The 27939-nt window shown below is 43.2% G+C and overlaps 1 protein-coding gene across 1 annotated transcript in view; it reads right to left on the bottom strand.

The window, feature by feature from the left end:
- The window catches only part of ptprq (protein tyrosine phosphatase receptor type Q), a 43248-nt gene extending 16262 nt beyond the window's left edge, over positions 1-26986 (bottom strand). The window contains exons 1-30 of the mRNA XM_061821997.1: positions 26867-26986; positions 24756-24867; positions 22109-22217; positions 21886-22000; positions 19862-19931; positions 19567-19766; positions 18602-18830; positions 18374-18502; positions 18156-18302; positions 17094-17257; positions 16027-16480; positions 15262-15423; positions 13810-13989; positions 13624-13731; positions 11951-12232; positions 11592-11873; positions 11229-11349; positions 11017-11162; positions 10800-10948; positions 10448-10619; positions 7967-8287; positions 7622-7897; positions 7212-7363; positions 6766-6907; positions 4874-5137; positions 4425-4772; positions 3360-3469; positions 3094-3280; positions 1558-1796; positions 746-815 (exon numbers count right to left, since the gene is read on the bottom strand). Coding sequence (XP_061677981.1) covers positions 746-815; positions 1558-1796; positions 3094-3280; positions 3360-3469; positions 4425-4772; positions 4874-5137; positions 6766-6907; positions 7212-7363; positions 7622-7897; positions 7967-8287; positions 10448-10619; positions 10800-10948; positions 11017-11162; positions 11229-11349; positions 11592-11873; positions 11951-12232; positions 13624-13731; positions 13810-13989; positions 15262-15423; positions 16027-16480; positions 17094-17257; positions 18156-18302; positions 18374-18502; positions 18602-18830; positions 19567-19766; positions 19862-19931; positions 21886-22000; positions 22109-22217; positions 24756-24867; positions 26867-26926 — 5500 coding nt within the window. The 5' untranslated portion in view covers positions 26927-26986. The remainder of the gene's footprint in view (positions 1-745; positions 816-1557; positions 1797-3093; positions 3281-3359; positions 3470-4424; positions 4773-4873; positions 5138-6765; positions 6908-7211; positions 7364-7621; positions 7898-7966; positions 8288-10447; positions 10620-10799; positions 10949-11016; positions 11163-11228; positions 11350-11591; positions 11874-11950; positions 12233-13623; positions 13732-13809; positions 13990-15261; positions 15424-16026; positions 16481-17093; positions 17258-18155; positions 18303-18373; positions 18503-18601; positions 18831-19566; positions 19767-19861; positions 19932-21885; positions 22001-22108; positions 22218-24755; positions 24868-26866) is intronic.
- Between the last annotated feature and the right edge of the window lie 953 nt (positions 26987-27939).

Below are 27939 nucleotides of genomic sequence, written 5' to 3'. Positions count from 1 at the left end.
CAAAACCACTAAAAATCATCAACGTCGACACACACAGACACAGACAGACAGACACACACACACACACCACACACACACACACCACACACACACACACGCACGCACTTGCATGCACGCACAAGAAATGACTCAAAAAGTATGAATTCTGACACAAATATGATCTCGTCTCAATGTACTCACAAATGTACTTAATGTGAAGTTTGGGCTCCTTGAATGTATACTTGCAGGAAGTTGTGTTTGATCCTTTTGTATAAATGGCAACAGGCGGATACACAATTATTGTAACGCGTGTCATCTAATTTAAGAGGATGTAATTGTTAGCTGGCACAGATAGATGAACAAAGTTACATTTGTCATTAGGAAATAATTTTCAGGCAGGTGAAATTGGCTAATTTTCCAGAGCAGCCCTTCATGACGCACACATCCTGGTAGTCATGTATCATGGAATTGAATTAATGAATAGTGAAGCACACAATTGCAGCGGATTACTGTATTCTGATTCCTCATTTAGTCGAACAAGAGTCAAACTATAAGAAACAGCTCGCAGCGTGACAAATAAACGAAATCCTTACTGACAGCGCCAGTCAAAACACAGTGGTGTAATCTTTGCAAATGTCGCGCTTTTTTTTTTTTGGGTAGAAAGCGTGGTCCTCCACATGCCGCACAGACGTGAATTTAATTTAGAAGTGTCAGTAGTAGACAGGCTCGGGCGAGCCTGCCCCAGAAATGAGTGCGAACGCTGTACCTTTGATTCCCGTTGATATCTGGACGTGTGGGCTGGGCGGACTCTGACCTGCGGCGTTTTCTGCTGAAATCTAAAAACAAAAGCATTGGATGAGGGAGCGCAACGCGTACAGTAGAAGACCAATTACGGGTTCAAATGCGGGTGTAATATAGTTAATTTGAATAACACTTGAAACGTGATTGTACAATATATGACTATAGTTAGCCTGTTTCCAGTTTATAATGATGATGATGATGATGATAAATGAATTACACAAAAAGGAAAAACACTGGATTGAGAAATGATGAAACAATTTTAGGAAAAGAAATAGCAAATATAGCCAATTGCAAATTAATTTAACAAATATTACAGGACTCTTGAGAATGTAAAAAAAAGCTCAGTGGGCACCAATATATAATGTGTTGGCAAATTTAATTTTTTAGAGAACTCACAAAATGCTTTGAATAAAATACAGTCACAAACATCCATTTTCTTTGCCGCTTATCCTCACAAGGGTCGCAGGGAGTGCTGGAGGCTATCCCAGCTGTCAACGGGCACGAGGTGGTTGCCAGCCAATCACAGGGAATATGGAGACAAACAGTCACACCTAGAGGCAATTTCATGTTTTGAGGAGGAAACGGGAGTGCCCGGAGAAAACCCACGCAGACACAGGGAGAACATGCAAACTCCACACAGGTGGGGCCAGAATTGAACCCGGGACCTCAGAACTGTGAGGCCAACGCTTTACCAGCTGATCCACCGTGCCGCTTTAGTCACAAACATTATAGTGTAAATACTAACAGTAATTAAAAGTCCCCCCCCAACCCACTCACCTGAATGCTGTAGTTGTGACCACCCTTTAGGCCGTCGATGACGGCAGTCAGCGTGCGGTTTTCTTTCTGGGTGGTATTCAGGCTAACGTTCCTCACCAGGAGTTCCTTCTCGTAGATATACACAAAGTAGGACGTGATTTGCCCATTGGGCTCCTCCGGCGGCGTGAAGGTCACCTTGACCCGGTTCACCTGGTCCGGGATCACGGACACCGTTACGTTCTTCGGTGGGTCTTTAGGCTCTGGCGAGAGACAGGAAAACACAGAAAGTAGCTGAAGCCTTCATTAGCTCTGTAAAGTCAACCGTATATGGCCTCAACAACGTCCATGATTTATTGCTGGTATGCATTATTCATGAAAATCCAGTTGTGATTTTGCGTCATGTTGCATGTCCAAAATCGGAATATAATTCCTCAACGATGTTATTATGCCCAAATTGCTGGTTCTTTCCTTTTTTGTGCGTGTTTATTCGTCAAGATTAATTAAACACTAATTACTCCATTGTTTGGTATCGGATTATACATACACACGCATCCAGTATTATTTTTAGTATGTTTTTTCTGATCATCTATTATTATTGTATATGTTATTATTCTTGGAGATATGATGTTAACCTGCATCTTATTCATTGTGATAATTATTTCAGAATGAATGAATCATATCATCATCATGAGTATTGTTGTTTCATGGTATTCCTAAGAAATAAATGACTTTGCGCTCTGCCATTAATTTATTATGTTCATGTTATTTTCATATTAACAGCTTGCAAAAATGTTTTTATTTAATCTTTTCATATTCACTCGTTAATGGTGTGCTCTCCTTTTCTTTCCATGGACTAGATTGTATTTCTCAATTATGTAATTTCCGGCTGACAAGCCGCGACTTTTTTCACACCCTTTCAACCCTGCGGTTTATGTCATGATGCGGCTAATTTGTGCATTTTTTTCTAATGGCTGCAAGGGGAGACTCGAGCGGAAAAGGTAAGAATGAGACAGGTGGAATATATGTGCCGAGGAAGAGACTTTTACCCGCCCTGTTAGGCTGTGCTTGCGTTAGCGCTTTGCTAGCGTCTTGGTGCTGTGTTACTGTCGTGTCTCAGTGATATTTACCGGTAGGTTTCATTTTAACCGACCGTGTTCGTGTTAGTCTGGCATTAGCGCTAGCATTAGCGCTAGCATTAACGTCTTTCTGTGTGCCGTCTTTCTTTGTACATATCATGTGTTTCAATGTGGGTTTCAATGTGAGCACTTGCGGCTTTTACACAGCTGCGGCGTATGTATGCACCAAACGGTATTTCCTTTACAAATGTACTCGGTGAGGCTTGTAACCAGGTGTGCTCTGTAGGCCGGGAATTACGGTACTATACAGTATATTAGCATTGAATATTTTGAATAATATCCCCCCAAAAAATAGAATATAAGTCAAAACAATGAGGGAGCAAGGTCACGGTGTGAGGGAGTACACAAACACTCCAGCAGAGTCAGTCTTTTCATATTTTGCCCACTTTTTCTTTGTCCAGTAACAACTTTCCCCACACACCTTCCTCCAAAGTTTGAAACACAAGGGGCCCAACGGCCTTCCCGTCCTCGGCGGCGCGCTCCAAGGGCCCGGTGAAGGCGGTGACCGTCACGAAATAAAGAGAGAATGCCGTCAAGTTGGTCACAATCACCGTGGTCAGCTCCCGCGGCGCTAGGACAGAGGAGTAATTCAAACTGGGACCTTCCACCTAGTGGGCAGTCGTGGGAAATATTCAGTAAAAATGGCGACTTCATCAACCCTTACAAAATGTGAGTGAAAGAAATGACCTGAACGAGGTAGGACGTGGGTCCAGAAATAATGTCAGGAGGGTCCCAGTCGATACGAAGGCTGCTGGAGGTGGGCAGCACCCTGATATCACGTGGAGGAGCATCTGGGTCTGAGAGGTAGACACGCACATCACCCACTTACACACATTTTTCACTTTTTACTTTAGATAATGGTTGATGACTATTTCGCTACAAATATTAAATAAAGCCACATCTTTCAGTACAGCTGGACCATCTCATGTGATCCAGCCATCCATGTTCTTTAGCTTGTACTCAATAAGGTTGCGAGTTGAAGCCTATCCCGGCTGACTTTAGGGAAAGTGTCGGGGCACACCCTAGGCTGGTAGCAGGGAAACAAATATCTACACTCATATTCACATCAATGAACGATTAATTTCGTGCCGAACCATTATTTGAGGAATGCGGGAGGAAGGGTGGGTAGAACAAATTCAAGATTCGAATCCAGGACATCTCGACTATGATGCGGAAATGCTAAGGAACGCACTCCTCACCGTGCAGGTCCAATACAAGCATTTTATAGAAAATGCTTCTTTTACAAAGAATATTATGCTCGGTTTTAGATGGGACATATGGAACAATAAATAGTTGGTTCTCTGGAGTTCTTCCCCGGACATAAAGTGTGAAATTGAACAGCCAAGTCAATCTGGGGTTCAGGGTTCAAATCTCAGTGCAGTTTGTATGTTCTCACCACGCTTGTCTGGGTTTTCTTCAGTTATGCCGGCTTTCTCCCACAAACCCAAAACATGCATGTTATGTTCATTGAAGACTCAAAAATGTCCACTGGAGCAAATGAGTTAATGCTTGTTTATCTGCCTGCACCCAGCTGTTTACTGGCGACCAGTCTAGGGTGTAGCCCGCCTCTCACCTAAGGTCAACTGAGCCAAACTCCAACTCACCTGCAACATTAAGAAGGAAAGCGCTAAAGAGATAGATGGAACTTTGTCCCAAGATTGCTCCGGTTTATGTAGCTATTGAAGTGTTTTGTGAGAGCAGATTTTAGATTCCACGGTCATTAGGGCAGAATATATTCGAGATTATTCTTACTGCCAGCCAGGGTGCGTGCATAATTCCAGTCCGTATATTCTCCGACTCCTGCGTTGGTCACTGCTGCCACTTTGAAGCGGTAGTGCCGGTACTTGGCCAGAGGATGGAGCGTGATACTAGAGGCCTCTTCCGAAGCGTTGACCGACATGGTAACACTTGACTCCACGCAATCCGAGACCGTTTCTTCTTCGGGGTTTGGGACGTGGGGTTGGCATTTTGTTTCGAGCAACTCTGTGACCAGGCGGTACTCTTTGAGCACGCCCGGGACTGAGAGAGGGGAACCCCACTCCAGTGTCACGTTGTTAGCTGTGACCTGAGAGATGGCGAGGAAGCGAGGGGCAGATGGGGCTAAATAGAAACACCATGATTAAGGATTACATTTAACATCCTTGTTGCTCTTTGTTGTTCAATTCTCTGAAAGGATTACATTCATGATGTGAACTATGTACCTGACTCCGAAAGAGTCCAAGCTGTGCAGTTAATTTGCTCGCCTGGTCCTGCAGAGTTGACTGCAGCCACACTGAGTATGTACTCCTGGTCTGGCGGCAGTCCAGTAACTGTGTACTCTGCTGTGTTGACGCGGTATGAGTCCACCTCCATTGCAATCTCATAAAAGAGGATCTGCCCGTTCGGGCTGACCGGAGGTCCCCAAGATAAATGAATGGAATCCCAGCTGACTCCTGAACACGACAGGTTCGCCACAGCTTCTGACACTGCCAACATAAAAAGCAGACGCGTTGGTTTTCTAAAATTAGCTCAAGTAATGATTCATCTCTCTCTCTCTCGCACCCAGCAAGGGTAGCTCTAGTTATTTGTTTCAGACTAAAACGAGGCAGCATTAGTATGAGCACATGGGTTATAGAAATCTAGAAGAGCAAATAATCTCTGAACTAGCATACTGATGTGTGAGGCATTTGAGCGCATCGGCACCTCTGACACGTTTAGTGAACCACTAATGTGGAAAAAAGAATTCACAACACGCAATATGCTAATGATGCCGTATCACTGGTGCTGATGTGTTCGCTAATGACCACTTATTGCTTATGATTAAAGCGGGAGGCACATCATCAGCAATGTGGTGATGAGTAACTCCCGCATTAGCTACGAAAGTTGATTTCATGTTTGGATTGTTACGTGTTTTCACGGTGATATCACTAACTTTCATGTCTGAGGAAAATCCCATCTTCTGGGAAGTACACACTCCTTCAGATTACAAATGGATACACGCAGACAGGATGGGAATGCACAGGGGTTCGGCAGAAGTAAAACCTGGTGCATGAGAAAGACTTGCACAAAGAGCCATCCCAGACATTTCCATTACAACTGGCCTGCAATAAATTTCAAGCAAAGTGAATCATTTTTAACACGTAATGAACCTCAAATGACCTCAGCCAGTGTAAAAAAATATTTATATATAATTTCAAATTATCTCTATGGTCTAAATCACAGGAAACATTGACAAAGTGAGGTTAGAATTTATTTTGCTGCTAGCATTAGCATAAAATTGCTTTTTGTAATTGCATGCATTGCAAAACATTTTTATTTCAAACTCATCATCTACATTTGCTCTGAATGCATGAGTACATTAAATTTATTAGTTTTTTAAAATAGAATTTTCCAAATTTAAAAAGAAATTTCCCTCACCCCCATTTTATCGTGTTATGTGTAGAATTTTGAGGTTTTTTTAAATTTCACATTTTACTATGTGACAGAACAGTATCCGCGGTGATGAAGGGCAAAGTTTAAAAAACAGTGGTGAGGCCGGCCATGATGTACGGAATAGAGACGGTGGCACTGAAGAAACAACAGGAAGCAGAACTGGAGGTGGCAGAAATGAAGATGCTGAGGTTCTTGCTTGGTGTGAACAGGTTGGATAAGCTTAGAAATGACCTCATTAGAGGGACAGCCAAAGTCGTATGTTTTGGAGACAAGGTGAGAGAGAGCAGACTTCGATGGTTTGGACATGTCCAGAGGCGAGAGAGTGAGTACATTGGTAGAATGGTGCGGAGGATGGAGCTGCCAGGGAAAAGAGCGAGAGGAAGACCAAAGAAAACGGTGATGGATGTTGTGAGGGAGGACATGAGGACAGTGGGTGTTAGAGAGGAGGATGCATGAGATAGGCTTAGATGGAAAAAAGATGGCACGCTGTGGCGCCCCGTAACGTGACAAGCCGAAAGAAAAAGATGTGTAGAATTTTGAGGATAATTTTTTTTTTAGTCTTCTGACTTGGAATAAGACCACAACATAAAATTGTTCTATCCTCATCAGGAATCGTGCGTGTGTTGTTGCAGATGATTGATCAGTGATGCACTCATTTAAACGGGTTATTTTCTTTTCTTACCCGATTCATTCGTGGTGAAGGTCACAGGGCTGCTAAATTGGTCGCCATGGCCTACTCGGGTGTAACTGTGAACACTGATCTCGTAGGAACTATGAGGCCTGAAGCCGGAGATGTACTCAGTGGTTGAGGGACCGGATGAATTCTGTAATGGTGTGCGCGCACACACGCACACACACAAGCACACACACACACACACACACACACGCACACACACATTTAAAAAGAAAGGAGATCGTCACCCCATCTTGATTACTTGCTGATGATATCTTATTGTTTGCGCACGTGCGGATGAATTTAATGTTAACGCCGAGTGGCATCTGGAGTGTGAAATTAGACCCGCTAAGCTGTGTAACAGGTGTGCAGTTTTTGCCAAGCAGATCTCCCGGGTGCACATTCATGTTTTCACTATGACGGACCGGGCTTTCGGCGTGTGAAATTGACGGTACCTGGCGTGTGACGGTGTCGGTGATGAGCTCTCGGATGCGGAAGCCGTACTGCAGGACCACACCGTTGGGCTCCAGGGGGGGTTCCCAGCTCAGCCACACGGACACGGCCGTTTGGTTGAAAACGCTCAGGTTACGGGGAGGGGACATGGGGCCTGGAACACAAAAATATAATGTAATTTATCAAATTACTGTATTTATTATTGTGTTCATTACGTTTTAAGAGCTGGATGGAATGATACACAGATTCCCCAAACTCTGGTGTCCATGAAGATTACTGGTCTTAACTGCACATACAGTCTTGACATTGTATACATAGACAAAATTTGACAACATTGATCACACAGACACGCAAAGAAAGGACAGACAAGCACGGATGCACATACAGAGAGGGGCACCCCAGAAAAACCTACCCCCCTCATCTGTGTGCAGCATCAATACCAACGCGGGCCCAGAGCCTTTACGTGTTGCCGCAGTAATGCTCAGGTTGTAAGCGGTGTACGGCAGCAGATCGGTGAGAGTGAAGAAGCTGTCGGAGGTCTGTGTAGTGCTTGAGCCTGCGGGGCTGAAGAGCGTGAGCATGTACTTTGTGATCTCCCCATTGGCCTCCAGGGGGGGCTTCCATGCCACGGCGATGGAAGATGATGACAAGTTCACCGCGGAGACCAGCAATGGTGAAGAACTTGGGACTGACACCAAAAATACATTTAAGACACATATACATCAACGACGGCCACGGTCCCTCTCCTTGAACTAACCGTCGTCATCCGTCCTCAGGTAGATGGTGCTGGTCTGGTTATGGGCAGTGCCAGCCCTTGTCGCCGGGGTAACGGTGACTACATAAGGAAAATACTTTCTGAGTTTGGTGAAGAGGAAAACAGTCTCGTTGGTTGTGACCTCGATTGTTTTGTTGACCGCAGGAGGGGTTTGGTTGGGTACAACTGGGATGACGCCAGCCTCCTGCAAGGTGAGGATGTAGTGGGGGCGGCCGTTGGGCTCCAGGGGAGGGTCCCAGCTCACGATGACAATGGTGGAGCTGAAGCTCTGAGCGGTCAGGTTGTGGACGGAGTCGGACGGCACTGAAGGGAAGACGGGTGGGTTAGTGATTCATGACATTCTTATCAAACCACATCAAAATGATTTTGCATTAAAGGAGACATTTTATGCAAATTTGACTTTTAAAGGATTTAGGGAACATGGATTTCCACGGAAGAGCTGGACGAAATGGCTAGGGAGAAGGAAACTTGGTCTTCCCTACTTAATCTGTAGTTTATCCATGAGAGGAAAAAGTGCCTTTATGGGTGCTCATTTCTGGCTGACTGTTTCAAAAAAGTGGTGATAATTTCCACAAAAAATGTTCCTCCAATTTCTTTGGCTCTGACATGGCCAGCTAGGCTAGATGAAGATCAAGAGACATTTTCAAGTAAAACCTGGATTACACGGTCACGCACAAAGGCCCACATGCTCTGTTGAAGACACCAGGTACCAAATGCAAAGCCCACCAATGTTATTAAGACGCCTGTAAATACCTAATGTCTCCTTTAATGTGATTTTGCCAGTCATCATTAGTTTCAAACAGTCATCATTGTACCAGCAGTGTTGGGGTTAATAGACAACAACAGAAAAAAGACAAGGTGGAAATATATACCTCAAAGAGACAGTGTTAAGAGAATTAAAAAAAAAAAGCCATTCAGAAGCGAAATGTGCCTTTAGGGATGGGAAAAAAAAATCGTTGGGAAGACAATACTCATCCTGAATGTTTAACCTGAGAAGCAAGGAAAAGTTAAATATGATATTTGGATCAATGAGAGGATTGAGGCAGGCCAGGTATGTGTGGAGTCAGTGCCTAGGGGGGGAACCGAGCCCCCGCTGGGCTTGGCTGAGCGGCAGAGACAAGGCGGCGTGGTGGTCCGCTGCTCAGTTGAGAATGGAGCGGCTAGATCACAGGCAGAGATATATAGTCAGTTACCAGATATCATCGTTTCATTACTATTGTTCGCTAGTACGTGCCTATTGAATTGGATCTACGTCACTGGAAGCTGTCTGCACCCTTTTTCACAAAATCACATAAAAACAAGGCCTTCTGACGTCAACTTGGAATTCACAGCATCAAAGTGAACATTACATGCGTACATACAGGAGAATGCCCGTATCCATGGCAATGAATCAACCACGGCATAAGGGCGGCGTGCGACTCCAGCTCGCGAGATCTGTCAGCCTTTGTTACTCTGTCATCAAGTGCTTTTGCACTTGCACTTTGTTCTTTTCCCTTCTAATCCCACACAACTTTCATCCTGCTGAGGGAAAGGAAATACAAACTGGTTGCCCTCGGGACTAAAAAACCCAAGAGCCAGTTTGCGAGATGGAGAGTTATCTCCTTTCACTGAGCAGCCTGAGCACCGTTTTTATGTCATTTTTTTCATGGAGGTGGAAGGAGAGTGTTGAAAAAGCTGTGCAGATGCGTCTTCCAGTGAGACTGCAACTAGATATGATAATTTATATGCTCACCAGACCTTTTATTAGGTACACCCGTACAATCTAATGAAACTGTATACAAAAGATGTGTCTTTACAGATTACAATGCTCTGTTTTGACTGACGCTGTCAGAAAGGTGTGGAGCAACAATCTCACACCAGCCACCAATGTGAACCGCTACACAACCAAGACCCTAATTAAAAACTTCTATCCATCCGTTTTGTGGCGCCTACTTTCACTATATATGTGCAAATTATATGGAATACTGCTCAAGTATTTATTTAATATCCTTGACAACCATCATAAGGTTGATGCACTAGTATGCACTTTTCAAACACAATTCAGTACACTAGTAGACAGAGTAGAGTACAGTACACTACTGTATGACAGAACAGTTTATCTGCATACTAGCTGGATCGCTTTGGCATACTGGTGGGACATTTTACCATTTTACCAGTGAGGCTAATCTGTACGCTGGTGGATATTTTCATGCTATACAGTGGGTACTACTAGCAAAGTAGTAATTGTTAACTAGGTGAATTATACTATGTCTGCCATAGTACTACACCACTGCACAATACTAAACTTGTTGATGTCTCGCCTGTAATCAGAGCGCTAATCTTTGTAAATAAAAATATTTGATTTTCTTCAACCGGATGTCACAATATTGTGGAGGCGAACCCAATGAGATGGCTGGTGAGAGAACATTGTGCAGTAATCTGCTTAATGTCGTATATCTGGGTGTTTTGGCATATCTGACTGACCGTCCTCAGGTAAGAGCAAGCTAAGTGGTTCGCTCTGGACTCCTCCGTCACCCCGTACAGTACTTGAAGTCATCCACACTGTGTAGTTACTTCCCCCGACCAGACCAGTCAGAGTCCAGAACAGAAGCGTATTCGGCGATGCAGGGACAGAAACATCTGTAACAGGAACTTCCTGTGGCAGGACAGAATGACATGAGTGGCAGTATCTTTTCACATATAAAGGTATTTGACTGTATTCAATGGGGGAAATAATGATTTGATTCCTGCTGATACATTCAAAATCTTTGAAATTTCTTGGCTGCCACTTGCAAACGTAAGCCTTCAGCTACCTCCACAGGTTTGTGTGTCTCACCTGCTTGACAACAGATTTGTTGTCACTGTAGTAAATTGTATAGCGAACAATCACAATTCCGCTGGGTTTGGTCGGTGGATACCACAGCACGGTTACAGCGGACATAGTCACGTTTGCAAAGGTGACTTTCTGGGGTGGCTCGAAGGGCTCTAAAGAAACAAATGATCATCAGAGACAATTTCATAAAAAAATTAGCAAATGTGGAGACCACACTTACCTGCATCGGAGATTATGTAAGCCCGCACCCCTCCGTCTCCCATCCTGGTCCAGGTGGAAACCGACACATTATACCGGCTCTCAATGTTCAGATTTATAACCACTGATGTCTCGGTTACATTCTGCAGCAGATTTGTTGTCTCGTTCCTGACAAAGAGGTCCGCTGATCACAGTGGAGCCATTCTTCTTTCTCCGTTGAGAAATAGAACTCACCACACTCTGACAATATAGTAGAGTATGTCTGAAGTGGCTATGAGCGGGGGTTCCCAGGACAACTCCACCTGAAAGTCGGACAACTTCCTGGCATAGAGGAACTGAGGAGGCATATCTGGAGCTGTGATGTGGGAGAGAAACTGTCGAATCAAGTAACAATGACAACAACGACAACTGTTCTGTGGAAAACCGATGGCACTGCAACCTTGTGTGTCTTTAGCTGCTGCTAAAATAAAAAAAAAAGTGAGTTTTCGCCGACCTGATGGACAAAGATGAATAATGAAGGAAAAGAAGCACAGAAGAAATAAAGGAATTAAGACTCCCTCCTTCACCCCCACCCATCAGCTCGTCTGTCCATCTCACCGTCCTCCAGTGTGGTGATGTTGAGTGCCTCGGAGCTGAAATTCCCCGGCCCGGCCCGGGTGTGCGCCCGCACCATGACACGGTAGCGCGCGTACTTTCTTAGGTGGGTCAAGTGCAGAAAGTTGGTTTGGGAAGTGAGGTTGATCCAGTGGGTGGAATTCCACAACTCCAAGCTGTAGTGGGTGATGACGCCATTGGGAGCCAACGGGGGCAGCCAGGTCACGTTCACCTCGTTGGAACTGAGCGATTCATAGGCAAGGCTGTACGGGGGACTGCCTGGCACTGGAAACAACACAAAAGTTCATTTATTTGCCAGTTCTGATGGGACTTCAGAGTTTTCAGATTTTGCATCAACGAACCATCCTCCCCAGACAACACGCTCAAATAGTCAGAGGAGACGTTGCCATGGCCAAAACGTGTGAAAGCCATCACGGAGACATTGTAGTAGGTGAAGGGCCGCAGGTTTGTTAGAGTGACTCTGTTGCTGGAGGTGTTCACTGAATTGAAATACGACTGATTCTCGTAGAGGACCGTGTACTGTAGGATCAACCCGTTGGCTTTCTCTGGCGCAGACCAGGTCAGGGTGGCTGTGGACGAGCTGGTGTCAACCACAGTGAGGTTCGTAGGGGGGGAATCAGGCTCTGGGGAAAAAAAATTCTAGTCAAGTTCCATTGACCCAGAGCAACGATGTGGTACGTTTATTTTTATGAAACCATAAAACGAAATCATAAAAAAATCGAGTGGGAATTCAGGAAGAAGTGGATCACTAGAGAAAGACTACTTGGGTGGGAAAAAAGTGTGGATATTTAAAGGTCAAGTGTCATGAAATGGATGATTTTTAGTATGTTATTAATTAAAAAAAACTGCAGCCGGTATAGACCGGGCCATTTTTTCACATCTCATCTCCGCCGCGGAAGTGGATCGGACGGGGAGGCGGTTTGGCCGTGGTGTCATCGTCGCTTGCGGGCGGTGTTGTTTCTATCATCGCCGCGCGGAGGTGGATCGGGTGGGGAGGTGGTTAGGCCGTGATCTGCATATCATTTAAATATGGCTCGAAGCAATAGGGTAATATTGCCCCGGTAACTTCACTTTGTTGTGAGATGTTTTCTTCTTCGAAAAGAGCTTCTGTGTCAGAAGGGGCGTGTTTGTCTCCCACAGTAGGGGCCACAGCGTGTTTTCAATGGCGAATATCTGGGGTGACCACTTGGATGTCGAATGACACTTCCGCAACTTTGCACATGGATGACGCGCTCTCCGTTCATATTTATTTTTTCGTATGGACATTGATGTGAATAATGTTATATGTATTTTTCATTTGAATATCTATTTTAGAATGTTTATAGGGATGACACTTGACCTTTAATCGTAGGCTCAATGGCTCCCATTCATTATAACATACTCGGCACGATACGTGCTGTTCATGTACGTTTTTAACACAAGCTTTCTTACTTCATCCACAGGTACATTCTAAATCATAAATATACGGTAGTTAAGTATTGTGACATAAAACATTTGACTTTTTACAATGTACTGTATTTGAATGGCTTGGGGTCAGCACGTTCATTCTCTCGCTCCCATGCATTTTTGGCATAAAAGTGTGAAAGCTGATGCTTATTTTGATTGATTAATTTGCAACGTTGCTCCGGCGTCCACCGGTGATTCAAATTGCCAAACCCAACACCAGGGCTGACAATTTAGTCTCTTGGTGTGTGGCAGGCAGCCTTTAACTCCTCACATAGAACTTACTGGCTCACTACTCCTGTACTGCCTCCTCCCATTTTATTTGCTCCTCGTCGTGTACCTTCCTCACAGAGGTGCAGCACAGCCTTCTCAGTCCAAATTTGACAAAATTTATCTCTTGTTATTGTTGTCATGTACTATTCTTCTCCATTACTGTTCTCTGTTCCTCTTTTTGCTTTGCTGTCTTTTGTCTCTCAAACATCTTTCTCCACACAAACAAAAGACAACAAATTCTCCTGTTGCACAGCAATTCCATTTCGTGAGTACATATTTGTTTCCAACCTACACATACCATCCTCTAATGTGAGAACAAAGATGCTGTCTTCCTGGGATAGCACGCTTTCTCCCACAGCTGTAGATGCAGTCACATGTAACTTATAGGCAGCATACTTATCCAAATCTGTAAAAATGAGATATCGCTATGTATTACAATCACAGCTGCACACTGAACTGTGTCATCACACAATGAACACACTACCTGTTATCAGTATCTCGGTAACGTTTGTGACCCACTTCAGATGCTGACCAGTGTGCACCCCGAGGCCATAGACTGTGTAATGCGTGATCCGTCCATTGGGGTTGAGTGGTGCATCCCATCTTACAAATATGGAGGTGGAGCTGATGTTTTGGTAGCCAAGTTCCAGTACCGAGCTGGGGACTACATGACACACAGCACAAGAAAACCTAAGTCATGAAGGGGGATGCTTTCTAGACTCATCCCAACAGATCAAAATCTGCATTTTGGAGAGACATCCCACACACTTACAAATTTAAACTTATTTATACATCCATCCATCCATCCATCCATCCATCTTTTTGCCACTTATCCTCATAAGGGTTGCGGGGAGTGCCGGAGCCTATCCCAGCTGTCAACGGGCAGTAGGCGGGGTACACCCTGAACTGGTTGCCAGCCAATCGCAGGGCACATCTAGACAAACAGCCGCACTCACAATCACACCTCGGGGCAATTTGGAGTGTCTAATTAATGTTGCATGTTATTGGGATGTGGGAGGAAACCGGCGTGCCCGGAGAAACCCACGCAGGCATGGGGAGAACATGCAAACTCCACACAGGCGGGTCCAGGATTGAACCCGGGAATTCAGAACTGTGAGGCCAACACTTTTCCAGCTGATCCACCGTGCCGCCTTATTTATACATACTTAGACTAATTTAAAAAGACTCTTTAAACACAGACAGAAATGGCAAAAAAAAAACCACTTCTAGAAAATAGATCTATTCAGCTGTTTTCCAAAACCACTTGTCCTCACTAGGGTGCGGACATCCTGGAGCCTATCACAGCCAATTCGGGCCGAGAGGCGGGGTAAATCCTGAACTGGTCGCCAGCTAATCACAGGGCACATATAAACAAGCAACACTCACATTCACACTTACAGTTAATTTACAGTCTTCAAGGAATCCACCGTGCGTGATTTAAGGATGAAACCGGCGAACCCGGAGAAAACCCACGCAGACACGGGGGAATCTCCAAACGCCAAACAGGTATAGCCGAATTTGAACCTGCTTCCTCAGAACTGTGAGGCAGATGTGCTAACCAGTCCTCTACTGTGTCGCCTTTGTCCGTGTCAATTACTGTGCGTATTTAGTTCCTATGAATTGGATGTGTGCCCATATGAGGACAGCCCTGGTTGTGTGGTTTCATTTGATGTTGTTTTTAGCCATCATTTCTTTAGCTCTGTAAAGCTAAATTTAGTTCCCTTGTCTATTGTATGAAAGGAGCAAAATTTGTCTTGCCTTATTTAAAAAAAACACACAAAAACACACACACACACACACACACACACACCACACACACACAAAATAATGGCTTGAAAAAACTGATATAGCTGGTGTGCTGACGATGAACCACAATATAGCAGGGTAACCCTGTGTAGTATTTTCATTTTTTAGGCCGATCATGAATTATTGGTACCTTGCTCTCGTGTCTTTTCGGTGATGTTGGCGGCGGGCCCTTCGCCCACTATGGTGGAGGCGGAGACTTTAAACGTATACTCCGTGAAGGGTTCAAGGTTGGAAACCAGGTAGTGCAACTCGTCTGTCGACAGGTCCATCGCTACTTCTCGCACCGTGACACCTGCGGCATGCACAAGTAGATCAAATTGTATCTATTGAAAATGGAAATTTTAAGAGCATCTGTTCGGAAAACACATAAAAAAGCAAAGTGTCCAATAAATGACAAATGTGTACAGAATGTTTTTTCCTGAGAGATCAGGAAAAGGACAGTTTAACAGTTAGTTAATATTACCAAAAAAAAAAAAAATCTGGAATATCAAACATGACATCAATCCATTCCTCTATTTTTAATAGCACTACAGTTGCACAATATATAAATACAGTGCAACCTTTCACACTCAAATTCACACCTTTGGACAATTTTAGAAATGTCTTTTCTATATAAGAAGCGTCGTACACTGTGGACAATTTAGCAGCAGATTGCAGAGCACAAACAGGATATAAAAACAACCAGTCATATTCACATTTACATTTTGGGCAATTTAGAGTCTTTAATTAATTAATAAAGAATTCATAAATAATGTTCCTGAAATCAAGTGTTACCTGAGTTTACCATCAGCCATCAAATGTTGGTTTTGAACTCAAAAGCAAAAAAAAAAAAAAAAAATTCTGCCATGTGACTTGTAAGTCAAGTGATCGTATGAGTCAAAAGCAGAAGCTGTACCTGTACTTGCAGAAGCCCCCGCATGTCCTCTAATGGATGCATGGCGAGTGGACAAGCGCAGATGGCCCGGCGTTTGAGTGAGGCGGGATGACTCGGCAGTCATGTCGTCATCTGGCGCCGTCAGGCGGGGTGAATGCGTATCAGGCGGCGCAGATGAAGCAGAAAACACTGTGGCGGGAGGGTGAAGAGAATGGTGAGTGTTGCTGGGTGCATCCGTGACCGGAGGGGGCACAGAGGGGTTAAACCCCTGTTTGGCTTGAGCTTCTGTGCTGCTTTGCTTTGCATTTCTGAGTGTGAAGGCCAAACTGAAGGTCATGTTGATCGACTGTGTTGAGTCCAAATGAGCTGCAGTGGAGGTCCGACTGAGCTCAGCATTCCTCCTACGCCGCCGTGTACCGGCGTCCTGATCGGGACTGAGCAACAACTCTTCATGAACCCCAGTTGTGTTTGTATTCTGTGGGAGAGAAATGGAAGGTCTATAGGTGAGCATCTACTACTTGCTAAAAATGAGGGATACTCAGGTGAAATTTCAATGTGGACCTAAAATGGACTGTAAGTTTGAGAGGAGAACTTAATTTGAGCTCAAAACTTTTGAACGTCCAATTGCTCAGTGTTTGCTCAGTGACTTTACATTTTCACAACTTGCTGTTTCTCACTTGCATTTTTTTCTATGAGTCTAAGGCCGACTATTTACATAAACACTCCTCTTCATCATTCTGTTCCCATTATGACATTGGGAGACCAAGATTACAACTAATAATTGATCAATGGTACTTTGTCATTGCCACGCTTCAAACATGTTCTCATAGGGAAGCGGTCACTGAGCTTAAAGCACCACAGATTGTCATAAGAAGGTTGCAAGAGCGATGCAGATAGACTGGAAGAGTCACAGAAAGACTTAAAATTTCACTGAAAGCTGCATATCCCAAAAGATTTTCCAGCAGTGCATCTTCAGAATTTCCCCGCTGGGAATCATTAAAAGATGATCTGATCTCATCTTAGCTTATTGTTTTTTTTTTCATTATATGGAAGGTTCTGAAGCAGGGGGTAAAAACAAGGCATCTTACCAGCTCGCCTACGAGGGTGATGTCTTGTAACAGAGTGTCGTTCAGCAGGACCTGCAGTCTGTACTGAGTGATTGGACCGTTTGGCTGAGCCGGACTTCTCCAGTTCACTCCGACTGAAACAGCGTCCTCTGCGATTGCCATCAGGTCCTGAACAGCACTGGGCACTACACCACCAAAGACAGTCCTCAGTTAAGATGGCGTACACTAGTACTGACAAGTATGAGGCCTGACAATCCATCCAGCCATCTATTTTCTTGCACTGCTTATCCTCACTAGGGTCACATATATGACGTAGCCTATCCCAGGCATTGTGACTGCTGGCAGGAGGCAGGATATACCCTGGATTGGTCACCAGTCAATCCCTGTTACACATATAAACAAGCATTCACTCTCACGTTCATAGTAATGGACAATTTAGTCTCCAATTGATGTACCGTGCATGTTTTTGGGATCTGGGAGGAAACCAGAGTTCCTGCAGAAAAGCCACTCAGTCCCGGGGAGAAAATGCAAATTCCACACAGGCAAGGCCGATCTTGAACCCAGATCTTCAGAACTGTGGAGGCGGGTGCTCTAACCAGGGCCAACAATCATACATTCTAAATCTGTTGAATAGTTCCTATCGCACATCATTGAACTCAGCGGTGAATATCTGTGGTGTGCTATGTTGATTTTCTCACGTACACACAAGAGCAGTAAGAACACAACTTGTGATTTTTTTCTTTGTGTGGGGTCTCCTTGGTTGAAAACAATTGGTTAATATGTTGAAAAATTATGAGCGTAGCCCAGATTTCAAGCTACATACATAAAATTGTAGGAAATTTGACATATTTCCAAAAAGAATCACAACAAGCAGATGATACTGTATGAAAAAAGAAGCAAGTCTATGATTGGCTCGGCTATTGACCATTCCAGGGTGTACCCAGCCTCTCACCCGAAAGTCAGCTTTGACAGGCTCCAGCTGACCGAGGACCCTAGTGAGGACAAGCCTTATAGACAATCGATGGCTGGAACAACTTACAAGTTGGTTGATTGAAATGTCCACACACACGCAAGCGTCGTCACCTTCAGCCGAGGTCCTCACGTCATCCTTGGCCAGCGGACCCACTTCTCCAGCCGCTTTGGCTCCCACCGCCACCGTGTACTTTGTGTACGGGGCCAAGTTTTTGAAGGTGAATCGCATGTCGGCTGTGCTGTTCTCGTACAGGTATCCTACACGCAGAAGAGTCCCGTCAAATTACATTTCACTGCTCTCTGTTCATGCAGAGTCAATCTGGACTGACCTGAGGCCCCATACAGGAAGAGCACGTAGATGAATTTCCCAGTGATGATGGTGGGAGAGTTCCAGGCGAGGGATATCGATCGAGACTTCACGTCCAATACTGTGAAGTCTTGTGGAGGATCTTCTGGCCCTGTAGCGCACATACACACAAACAAGAGTCCCTAACACAAGAGAAATTTCATTTGGGCATTTTGGGAAGTGCAGTTGAAATTCAGCCTTTCCCTCGCACCTGACTCTGGCATGCGGACCATGGTGGAGGCGATCTGTCCCTCCCCTTCAGACGTAAAGGCAGACACTTCGAAGAGATAAGGGGTGTAAGGTCGAAGCTGATCTACCACCATCGAGATGGGCACGCTCCAGGCGGCTGAGGGGGGCACCGCGCTGAGTGTGTAAGGCAGGGACGGTGCCGTCCCTTCCAAGGGGCTGACGGTCGTACGAGACAGAATATCTGCTGCATCCTAACAAACAAACAGGTGGAAATGTCATTCAGATTCATTTCACCATCTAAGGCCCCAAATTTGTTTACTTCCCAAAAATTAATACATCCTTTGCTCACATTTTTTTTGTCAGTGATGTATAGTGACAGGTAGGTACTCTGCCCCCAAGATACCAAAGTATATGTATATAGTATACGCTATAGTAGTGAGCATAACTGGGATATCATTTAAGAAAAAAATGATAATGCCTTTCAAATACTACAAGTGGTTGAGCATGAAAAAACAGACACAAAATGCTATTTTAGTTGTATTATTTTATCGAGTTTGATACGATATACCACAAGAACCAGGTAGGTAGACGCAGACACCTTTCCGTATGAATCCAGAACTATTATTGTAATATTTTGACACACTTGTGATTTTTAGTAGTCTTATTTTATCATTCTCACCTTTTTGGGATTTACAGTAGTTTAATATTCAACCTGTACAACTTTTAAGGTATTTATGGTAAGCCTAGACTTAGTTTAACCTGTCAAACCTGTGTTATTTTTACACTACCGGTAGTTTTATATTTAACATGACCAATATTTCATTTTTGTTGTCTTATTTTGGTCTTTTGGTCTAAAATTAAACCTACCCAACACTTGAAGATTCCGTTCCTATTTTTCCTGGGTTTTATTGATGCCATAGCTCACAACATGTTGCGAAAGACCGATCAAAAAACTGGAAGCAGTGAGTCAATTTCAAAAGGCCTCACGTTGCAGTGAGGCAGCGTTCCCTTGATGATGTCCTCGGCGTTGACCTCCAGGTCACGCACGGTCTGGACCGTGCGAGCGTGCTTGGCCTTGATGGCAAACTTTATGATCAGGCCGTTGGTGCGGTGCGGCAGGAACCACGTGATCAGCACCGAGGTGTGATTGTGGGCAAAAGCGGTCAAGTTGGTCACCAGGCCCGGAGCTACGTAACAACACAATTGTACATACATTTTCCCATGGAGTTATATATTAAATGGACATTGTTTTTTGTGTGGGTGCCTGTTTGTGGGTACTCACGGGACTCAGCGGTATTTATGTAGATAGCTTTACTGAATGGTCCCGTGCCAGCAGAAGAGGAGGCTGCCACCTAAAGACAGGAAGTTGGACAGTACGGTATGGCATGAAGTATTATACTGTAGTGATGACATATCATGAATTTTTGCATTGTAATCTGGTTTGATTGTAATAATTCTTGGGTTTTATATGTCGAGGGGAGCTAATATTTCAAGTAGACTTTTTAATAGCTTTTATACAAATTCTTGGGTCTTGTCTTGCCAAACAAAGTAAATCTTTTCCCAGCTGCCCATTTACCAAATGGAGTCTCCGAGTGAGTCGTTATAGTCTACTGTCCTACTTTTAAATAATAGTTTAGGATAATTCACATAATCCCCCTCGCCACACAAAATGTATCATCTTGTGACTTGGGTGATGGAATGAGGGAAGAGCTTGAGCCACTTTCAAGTCACAGAGTCCAGTATAGTGGAGTGGCTGTGCAATGCAGAAACATCCACATCTTACACTAGGGTGACGCCACATGGGCCAAAGGGTAAGCAGAGCTGCATTGAGTTTCGCTAGTTGCACAGGTTAGAATTCACTAACAGCATTAGCTCTTGAAATGTGCCACATATTGATTTTTTTTGTTTGGTGATGTGTCCATGTTCCACAGTATATGAAGTGCTATCTTCACAGTTAAAAACGGGTAACAATGCTATTATTGTTTTTATGGCCAAAAAAAAAAAAAAAGCATTTCACGAACATATAATCAAGACACCTGATAATTGTTTTAAATTGTGAAAAAGAAATACATAATAGGTATCATTTAGCAACTGTGATGTTGTAATTTGAGACAGTCACACACACACACACACACACACACACACACACACCACACACACACACACCACACACACACACACACAAATAGAATATATGGCCATACATGCTGCCAAGGATTTACATGACAAATGTATAAGGGTCATTGTGGGTTAATGAATTCTCTAGGCTAATAAGCAATGTCACATTCATTCAGTCCTTACAGAGTGTGAAAAGATCCCCCGCTGATCCATAGCTCTGTTTACCGGATTAATAATACAATCGGGATCCATTACTGACACTGAGCCCGATCAAGAGACAGCTTGTGGAATCAGTGTGAGACAGACGTTGAATGCATTCCAAGTAGATTTTTTTTAAATAAATATATGGCGATTCACTTTCCTCCATGTATTTCACCATGTTAAGAACCCACTGGCACAAAAATCGGCAAAGGATTTATGTTGTCCTTTTGCAGTTTAGTGCCTTTCTGGAGGACATCAGGAAGTCAACTCGTCTCTCTCTAATAATTCACCACATTTTTGGGTCATATCCGTTCCTTACTTTTGCACCGCTGGGTCCTTTTCATTGTAAACACGTGACTTGGAGAAGTAAAACAAATACACTTGACGAACAAACATTGTCTTTGAGCAAAGAATTAAAACCGAAACAAAATCCTTCCTCATTCAACTCATTGATTTAATACCAGTCCATCCATTTTCTATTGTGTCCTCTTTATGGTCACGAGTGACCTGGAGCTTTTCCCAGATGACTTTGGGCGAGAGCCAGGGTTCCCCCTTGACTGGTTGCCAGCCAACTGCATATTGATGTAGCATATCAATTATGAATATGATTTGAAAACTATTTTAATATTGGTAGTAAGAGAAACTATGGAAGAATAGGAAAGAAATGTATTTCTTTTATCACTGTTTGGTGGCTGTTGAGCTGGAGCCTGTCCCACACTGAATCGCTTGCCAGTGGATTGCAGGACACCGATAGATCAACAACCAGTCAAGCTCACATTTTAATTTTATAGACAATTTTGTGTCTCACATGAACATAACATTGTATGTCTCCTTTCCCCATAAAACTCTCGGAACAGAAGGTCACAGGTTTCATTTCCTGATGGGCAGCCAGAGGAAATGGAACAGAATAAATGATAAAAAAAGTAAAAATAATGAAGTCGCGCTGGTTGTGTTGTGCCTGTGGACAACAAGCAATGGTACAAGTACCTGAATGTGGTACGTTGAACCTGGGGTGAAGTCAGAGAGCAAAACATCTGGGGTCTCCAGGACCTTGACCACATCTGTGAAGACAGGATCCAGGTAGGGGCACACCTCCTTGTACCTATGAAGTATTAAGTCATCTCAATTTACAGCATTGTCTACTGACATATGTCTTCTGATCCAAATAGAGAAATTGGTAGAGATAAAAAAAAAAGAAAATAAATTATACCTCAATGTGTAATTGTCAATATTGCTGGTATCAGTCGACATGGTCCAGGAGAGAATAATCGCGTTGGAGCCGACAGCCTCCCCTTTTAGTCCCAAAGGTGGACCAGGAACTGGAGAGCAATAGGTCTGTATGTTACTATTCTGTCACTAGGGATGAAACTATTTATATTTTGCATAAACCACACAAAAAAATTGTTAGTACAGTGTGCAGTTCTGTTTACACTATATACTCAAGCACAAATTTATCATCCATCACACATTGTTTCAATGTGCCAAACAGGTGCTTGGAAATATTTATTCTTTCTTCTTTTCCTTTCGGTTTGTCCCGTTAGGGGTCGCCACAGCGTGTCATCTTTTTCCATCTAAGCCTATCTCATGCATCTTCCTCTCTAACACCAAGTGTCTTCATGTCCTCCCTCACAACATCCATCACCCTTTTCTTTGGTCTTCCTCTCGCTCTTTTCCCTGGCAGCTCCATCCTCAGCACCCTTCTACCAATATACTCACTCTCTCGTCTCTGGACATGTCCAAACCATGTAAATCTGCTCTCTCAAACCTTGTCTCCAAAACATCCAACTTTGCCTGTCCATATAATGAGCTCATTTGTAATACTATCCAACCTGTTCACTCCAAGCGAGAACCTCAGCATCTTCATTTCTGCTTCCTCCAGTTCTGCTTCCTGTTTTTTTCTTCAGTGCCACCATCTCTAATCCCTATATCATGGCCGGCCTCACCACTGTTTTAAGAACTTTGCTCTTACTTGCAAAGTATTTTTTAATGAGTTTAGGTGTTAAAAGCGTGTGGGAGGGATATTATATACATATATTTGGCCTCACGGACCTTCACCGATTGCTGATGGTTCTGCATCTAATCTAATCTAAATGTATCCATCCATCCATTTTCTTAGCCACTTATCCTCACAAGGAATGCTGGTGCCTATCCCAGCTGTCCACCGGCAGGAGGCGGGGTACACCCTGAACTGGTTGCCAGCCAATTGTAGGGCACATCGAGACAAATAGCTGCATTCACAATCACACGTAGGGGCAATTCAGTGTCCAATTAATGTTGCATGTTATTGGGATGTGGGAGGAAACCGGAGTGCCCGGAGGAAACCCACGCAGACACGGGGAGAACATGCAAACTCCACACAGGCGGGGCCGGGATCGATCCCGGGACCTCAGAACTGTGAGGCCAATGCTTTTCCAGCTGAACCAGTGTGCCACCTCGAAATGTATCCTTGTGATAAATGGTGGTTGGCTACATTATTATTATTATTATTTTTTTTTTTACATTACTACTATATTTATCATCTCAGAGTGAATAGCTCCATCACTGGCTCATCTTAGTATTTTGTGACACAGCAAGTTATTAGTGATAGCATGCAGCTAACAGAATGAAGGTAAGTGTTAGTAATACATATATTCAAACCTTTCTGAGAAATGTCTGCCATTGTTGAGCAGATAAATGTTCTTTTCGTGTGCTTGCTCCTTATTATCAGTGATAATGTATTCCAGTGGTGTCTTTGGCGTGTAACAAGTATTTTCTAGGGGGTTGTAGCTTGCTAGAATGTCCAAATGATGATTGAAGTTCTCAACAAATGTCAGGTTGTGATTGTGTTGCTTTATCGACAGCTTACATATAAGTGCACGTTGTCATTTTTTGCTTACAATTCTTCCAGCCAGATTGGATAATAGTGTGAATTTTGGTCAGTATAAATGAGAAGGGACGTTTTCATCCCTTTTCACCTCTCGCAGTCACTCATTTCCATTCTTTTATTACTGAAAGGTAGCACTTAAGAACATAAAGGACAGCATGAACGGCAAAAGAATACGGTAAGTATGTGCGCGAGCACGGCGGCTTGTGCTCGTGTTTTCGCTGATCTGAGGCTTCACTTAAGAAGTGACATTCAAGAGACGCTCAGTGCTGAGCTGTTCTTCATGTACTTCAAATACAAAGAGGAATTTAAAAGACCCAATCACTTATACTGACACATTCCTGTTCTTCAATTAGAAGATGACACACTCAGAAAAAAATACATATTTGAACCTTTAGGAGTACAATGTCTTATCACTGGGGTGGTACCTTTAAAAGGTATTGCATTTTTTTTTTACCATAATAAAACTTCATTTATATAGACAGTTCTATAATTGGCCTGGCTGGAATGTGACAAGTACAGTACTGTATTTATTGTACTTGTGTCTGGTCCACTAATTGAAACGTGAAATTAAGTGAGCAGTTGGGTTTTGCACAGCCCCCCTTAATGCAAGCTGAGTTCAGTGAGGCCACAAAAAGACAGTGAAATGTGTTCTACAGTAGAGCTGTTACTTTTTCTTTTTTTACCTTCACAGATTCTCTACTAAGGACTTGAGTTTGAAAATGATTATGCCCCAAGGACACACACACACACACACACACACACACACACACACACACACACACACACACACAACACACACACACACACACACACACACACCACACACACACACACACACAACACCAAAAACATTCTAGAGAGCATTTTAACATTCCAGTTTTGTTGCCCTCAAAACGCCAAAGTGAGGGATAGCAATAGACTCACGCAGCAGTCTCTAACAGCAAACTATAGAAAGTAACCATGACCCAAATCAATCACTGGGACGCCTCACCGTTCTCGTTAGTGTTGATCATGCGGCTGACCCCTGGACTGATGTTGGTTGAGGACACCGCAGTGACAGTCAGTGTGTGTTGTGTGGATGGACTCACGCTGTCCACATCAGCCTAAGGAAAACAAAGTCACAACACACACAACGTCAGCAAATATAAAAATATCACCACCAACACATAATCAAGTACATTATTTTTTTAGAATAGATTTTAAAGTTCTGCTAATGGTCTATAAATCACTAAATGATTCAGGTCCTGAATGCAAGGAAGATATGCTTACGGAATACAAACACAGGAGAGCTCTGAGATCGACTGACTCAGGTCAAATAGTGGAGAGCAGAGTCCAAAGCAAATATGGCGAAGCAGCATTTTGCTGTTATGCTGCACACAAATGGAATAAGTTGCCAACAGAGGTGAGGTCAGCAACAAGTGTCAATGTTTTTAAATCCAGGTTGAAAACTCTTCTTTTTTCTTCTTTTTTTTAGAATGTATCCACTTTTTTATCATATTACTTGCACTGTATGCGGTTTTAATTCTTTTTTTTTAATATGGTGTTTGTCATTTTTATTGTTTTTATCTATGCCTTTAACCATGTAAAGCATTCAATGCGAATTACCTTGTGTATGAAATGCGCTATACAAATAAATTTGCTTTGCTTAATTTGCATTGCATTATATGGTTTAAAATTATTAGGCCAAAGCACGGAGGTGCGGAACCCTATTGAAATCACTTCCTTATTATTATCATTGTTCTGATGTGATTGGCTGGCAACCAGTTAAGGGTGTACCCCGCTTCCTGACTAATTATAACTACAATTGGCCCCAGCCCTCCTGCGACCCTTGTGAGGATAAGCGGCTCAGGAAATGGATGGATAGATGAATGAGGGTGTCAAAATGTATCCTGGCAAAAATACTGTATATAGATTTGTAGGGTCCTAACACAATCTCTCCCCTCAAACTCCAACCAAAAAAAAAACACCTAACTCAATAGCACCCCATGGAAAATTAGGTAAAAGTGAGCCCCGGACCCTAGTTTGACAAATCCAGATGAAATTGGTTGGATATATGCATTATAACATGATGCATGGAAAAAAAAAATCTCAAGGACCCATTTCCTGAAACTGAATAGGAAGTTGGCCAACATGGTTTGAAACAGACATTTTGAGTGAATTTTAGGGCTTGTAATTTCACTAACTCTGACTAAAAAATTAAACCAAATGAGCAGAAGTTTAACAGCATCGTAAACAGATGGGCGTGGCTAAATGGCCAAGCTTTTTTGCCTACGCCATCGACGATGGCCAGCGCATGGCATCAAAGTTTGGTAATCACTTCAAGGATTGCCCAAGAAAAAGGGCTTCCGGGCCTATTCAATGCTGCGAGCGGATTTATTGGAATAGATTTTCAACTCAAATGCTGAGTTATCTTTGCTAAAGCTGAAGGCTTTACGATGCTGATTAGGCTTATCGGTGCCAGATAAACATCAGCTTTTTGTAGAGTATAAAAGATAGCATCCAATGATTTGTGGAAGGATATTTGTGTTTCACGTGAGGGGAACCAATCCTTAATTTGTCAGAAAATAAGAGGGGATTGGAGCAACGGTAAAGCATAAAAACAGAAATAACGGGCTGCCCACTCTCACACATATGCAGAAAAAGATCATTTTGATTCTATTTTTAAAAACACAAATTAACATGCCATATGGACACCATTTGACATTTGTTTCGAAGCTTTTATTTGCACATTATATACAGCTATACACTACCAAAATTGGGATGGTTTATTGATATTGTAAGACAGTCTGTTGTTTCACATAATTAATGTGATTACCAGCTGTACCTTGTGATATAGATGTTTTGAAATAATCCTAACGAGTACTACGTGACAGTAACATTAGTATGGTTTATTGCCCATTCATGGTATTTGGGGGCTTAAAGTGACTTTTGCATGGATTCATTGGGAGACATTGTAGATAGTTATAGAGAAAGATTAAAGATAGATAGAAACAGATTTAGAATGAAAAATATACAGTACAAAGCTAGAGAGAGGAATCAAACTATATACTACAGACAGACATATACTGTAGATAAACAATAGAGGCAGACATTGGGTCTTACCTGCGTGTGAACAAGAGCCATGCAGAGTGCGAGCAGCAAGATGCGATGCAAAAAGGCCATGACGGAAAACGGAGTTCAAAGTTTATCTCAGTCGCACTAGTGCTGAGGTGCATCTAGAGTCAGTGCAGGTAATCCATGCGGCGGAAGAATGCTTATGAGATGCTACGTGCCATGATGGGACCTGGAAAAGTGACAGGTGGAGGAACTAACCAGAGCCATACAGTTTATCAAAGTTTTGGTGTTCAAGGGCAGAAGAAAGTGAATGCTTTCATTCCCTTCTTGAGCAAATAAAACATTCAGGGTTGAGCTCACGAAACCAACTCAATAAGTCATGAGATATATTACTCAGCTGTACGTGTGTGTACGTGATGGTTAAGGTTACATTTTGTAGGGTGGGGGGTATGGGTCACCTGGCAACCTCAAGGAACCAGTATGGGGTGAAGCTTGGCTGAACACGTGTGGTACACTTCTGCGCTGAAATGTCTGCCCATCATAAAGTGTGTGATACATAATCTGGGTGTATGACGTCTTGGCCGAAATAGTTGCCTATGCCGACTAACTTGGAGGAGAGAAGAAGAGTTACATCCACAGGGCACACTGAGACAAAGAAGCATTCATACTCACATTAAAAGGCAGGGGTCATTTTACACTTGAGACTGAGCGAGTCCTGGAATGCATGTCACCAAAACAATGAGTCGCAGCCTTAGAACAATGAGTCCCTGCAATTTATTATGAGTCCCTGCAATTTATTATCACGGAATACAGATCCAATAAACCTCCGCTACATTGGGGTTCTTGTTTCATGGTTCCACTATATTTGGGGTTCTTGTTTCATGGTTCCACTATATTGCATATTTTTAGGACAGTTACACTTTAATCTTTTCTGTTGTTTGTAAAATAGCTTTTGCGTTATCCATTGTTCTAAAGTGCATCGTGTCACATATGCCACGCCCTATTTCCATCTTTGCGACCATCTTTGCGGTGAACCTGATTTATAGTTTTGCATTTCAATTCGCAGTTTTTCTTCTCAATGTGATTTTTTTGATGTGCAAATGTGAATTTTACCCCGCAAT

This window comes from Syngnathoides biaculeatus, chromosome 6, assembly GCF_019802595.1.
Source record: "Syngnathoides biaculeatus isolate LvHL_M chromosome 6, ASM1980259v1, whole genome shotgun sequence".
NCBI classification, from domain to species: domain Eukaryota; kingdom Metazoa; phylum Chordata; class Actinopteri; order Syngnathiformes; family Syngnathidae; genus Syngnathoides; species Syngnathoides biaculeatus.
The sequence above is the reverse complement of the archived record's forward strand: the minus strand, read 5'-3'. Positions and strand labels throughout refer to the sequence as shown.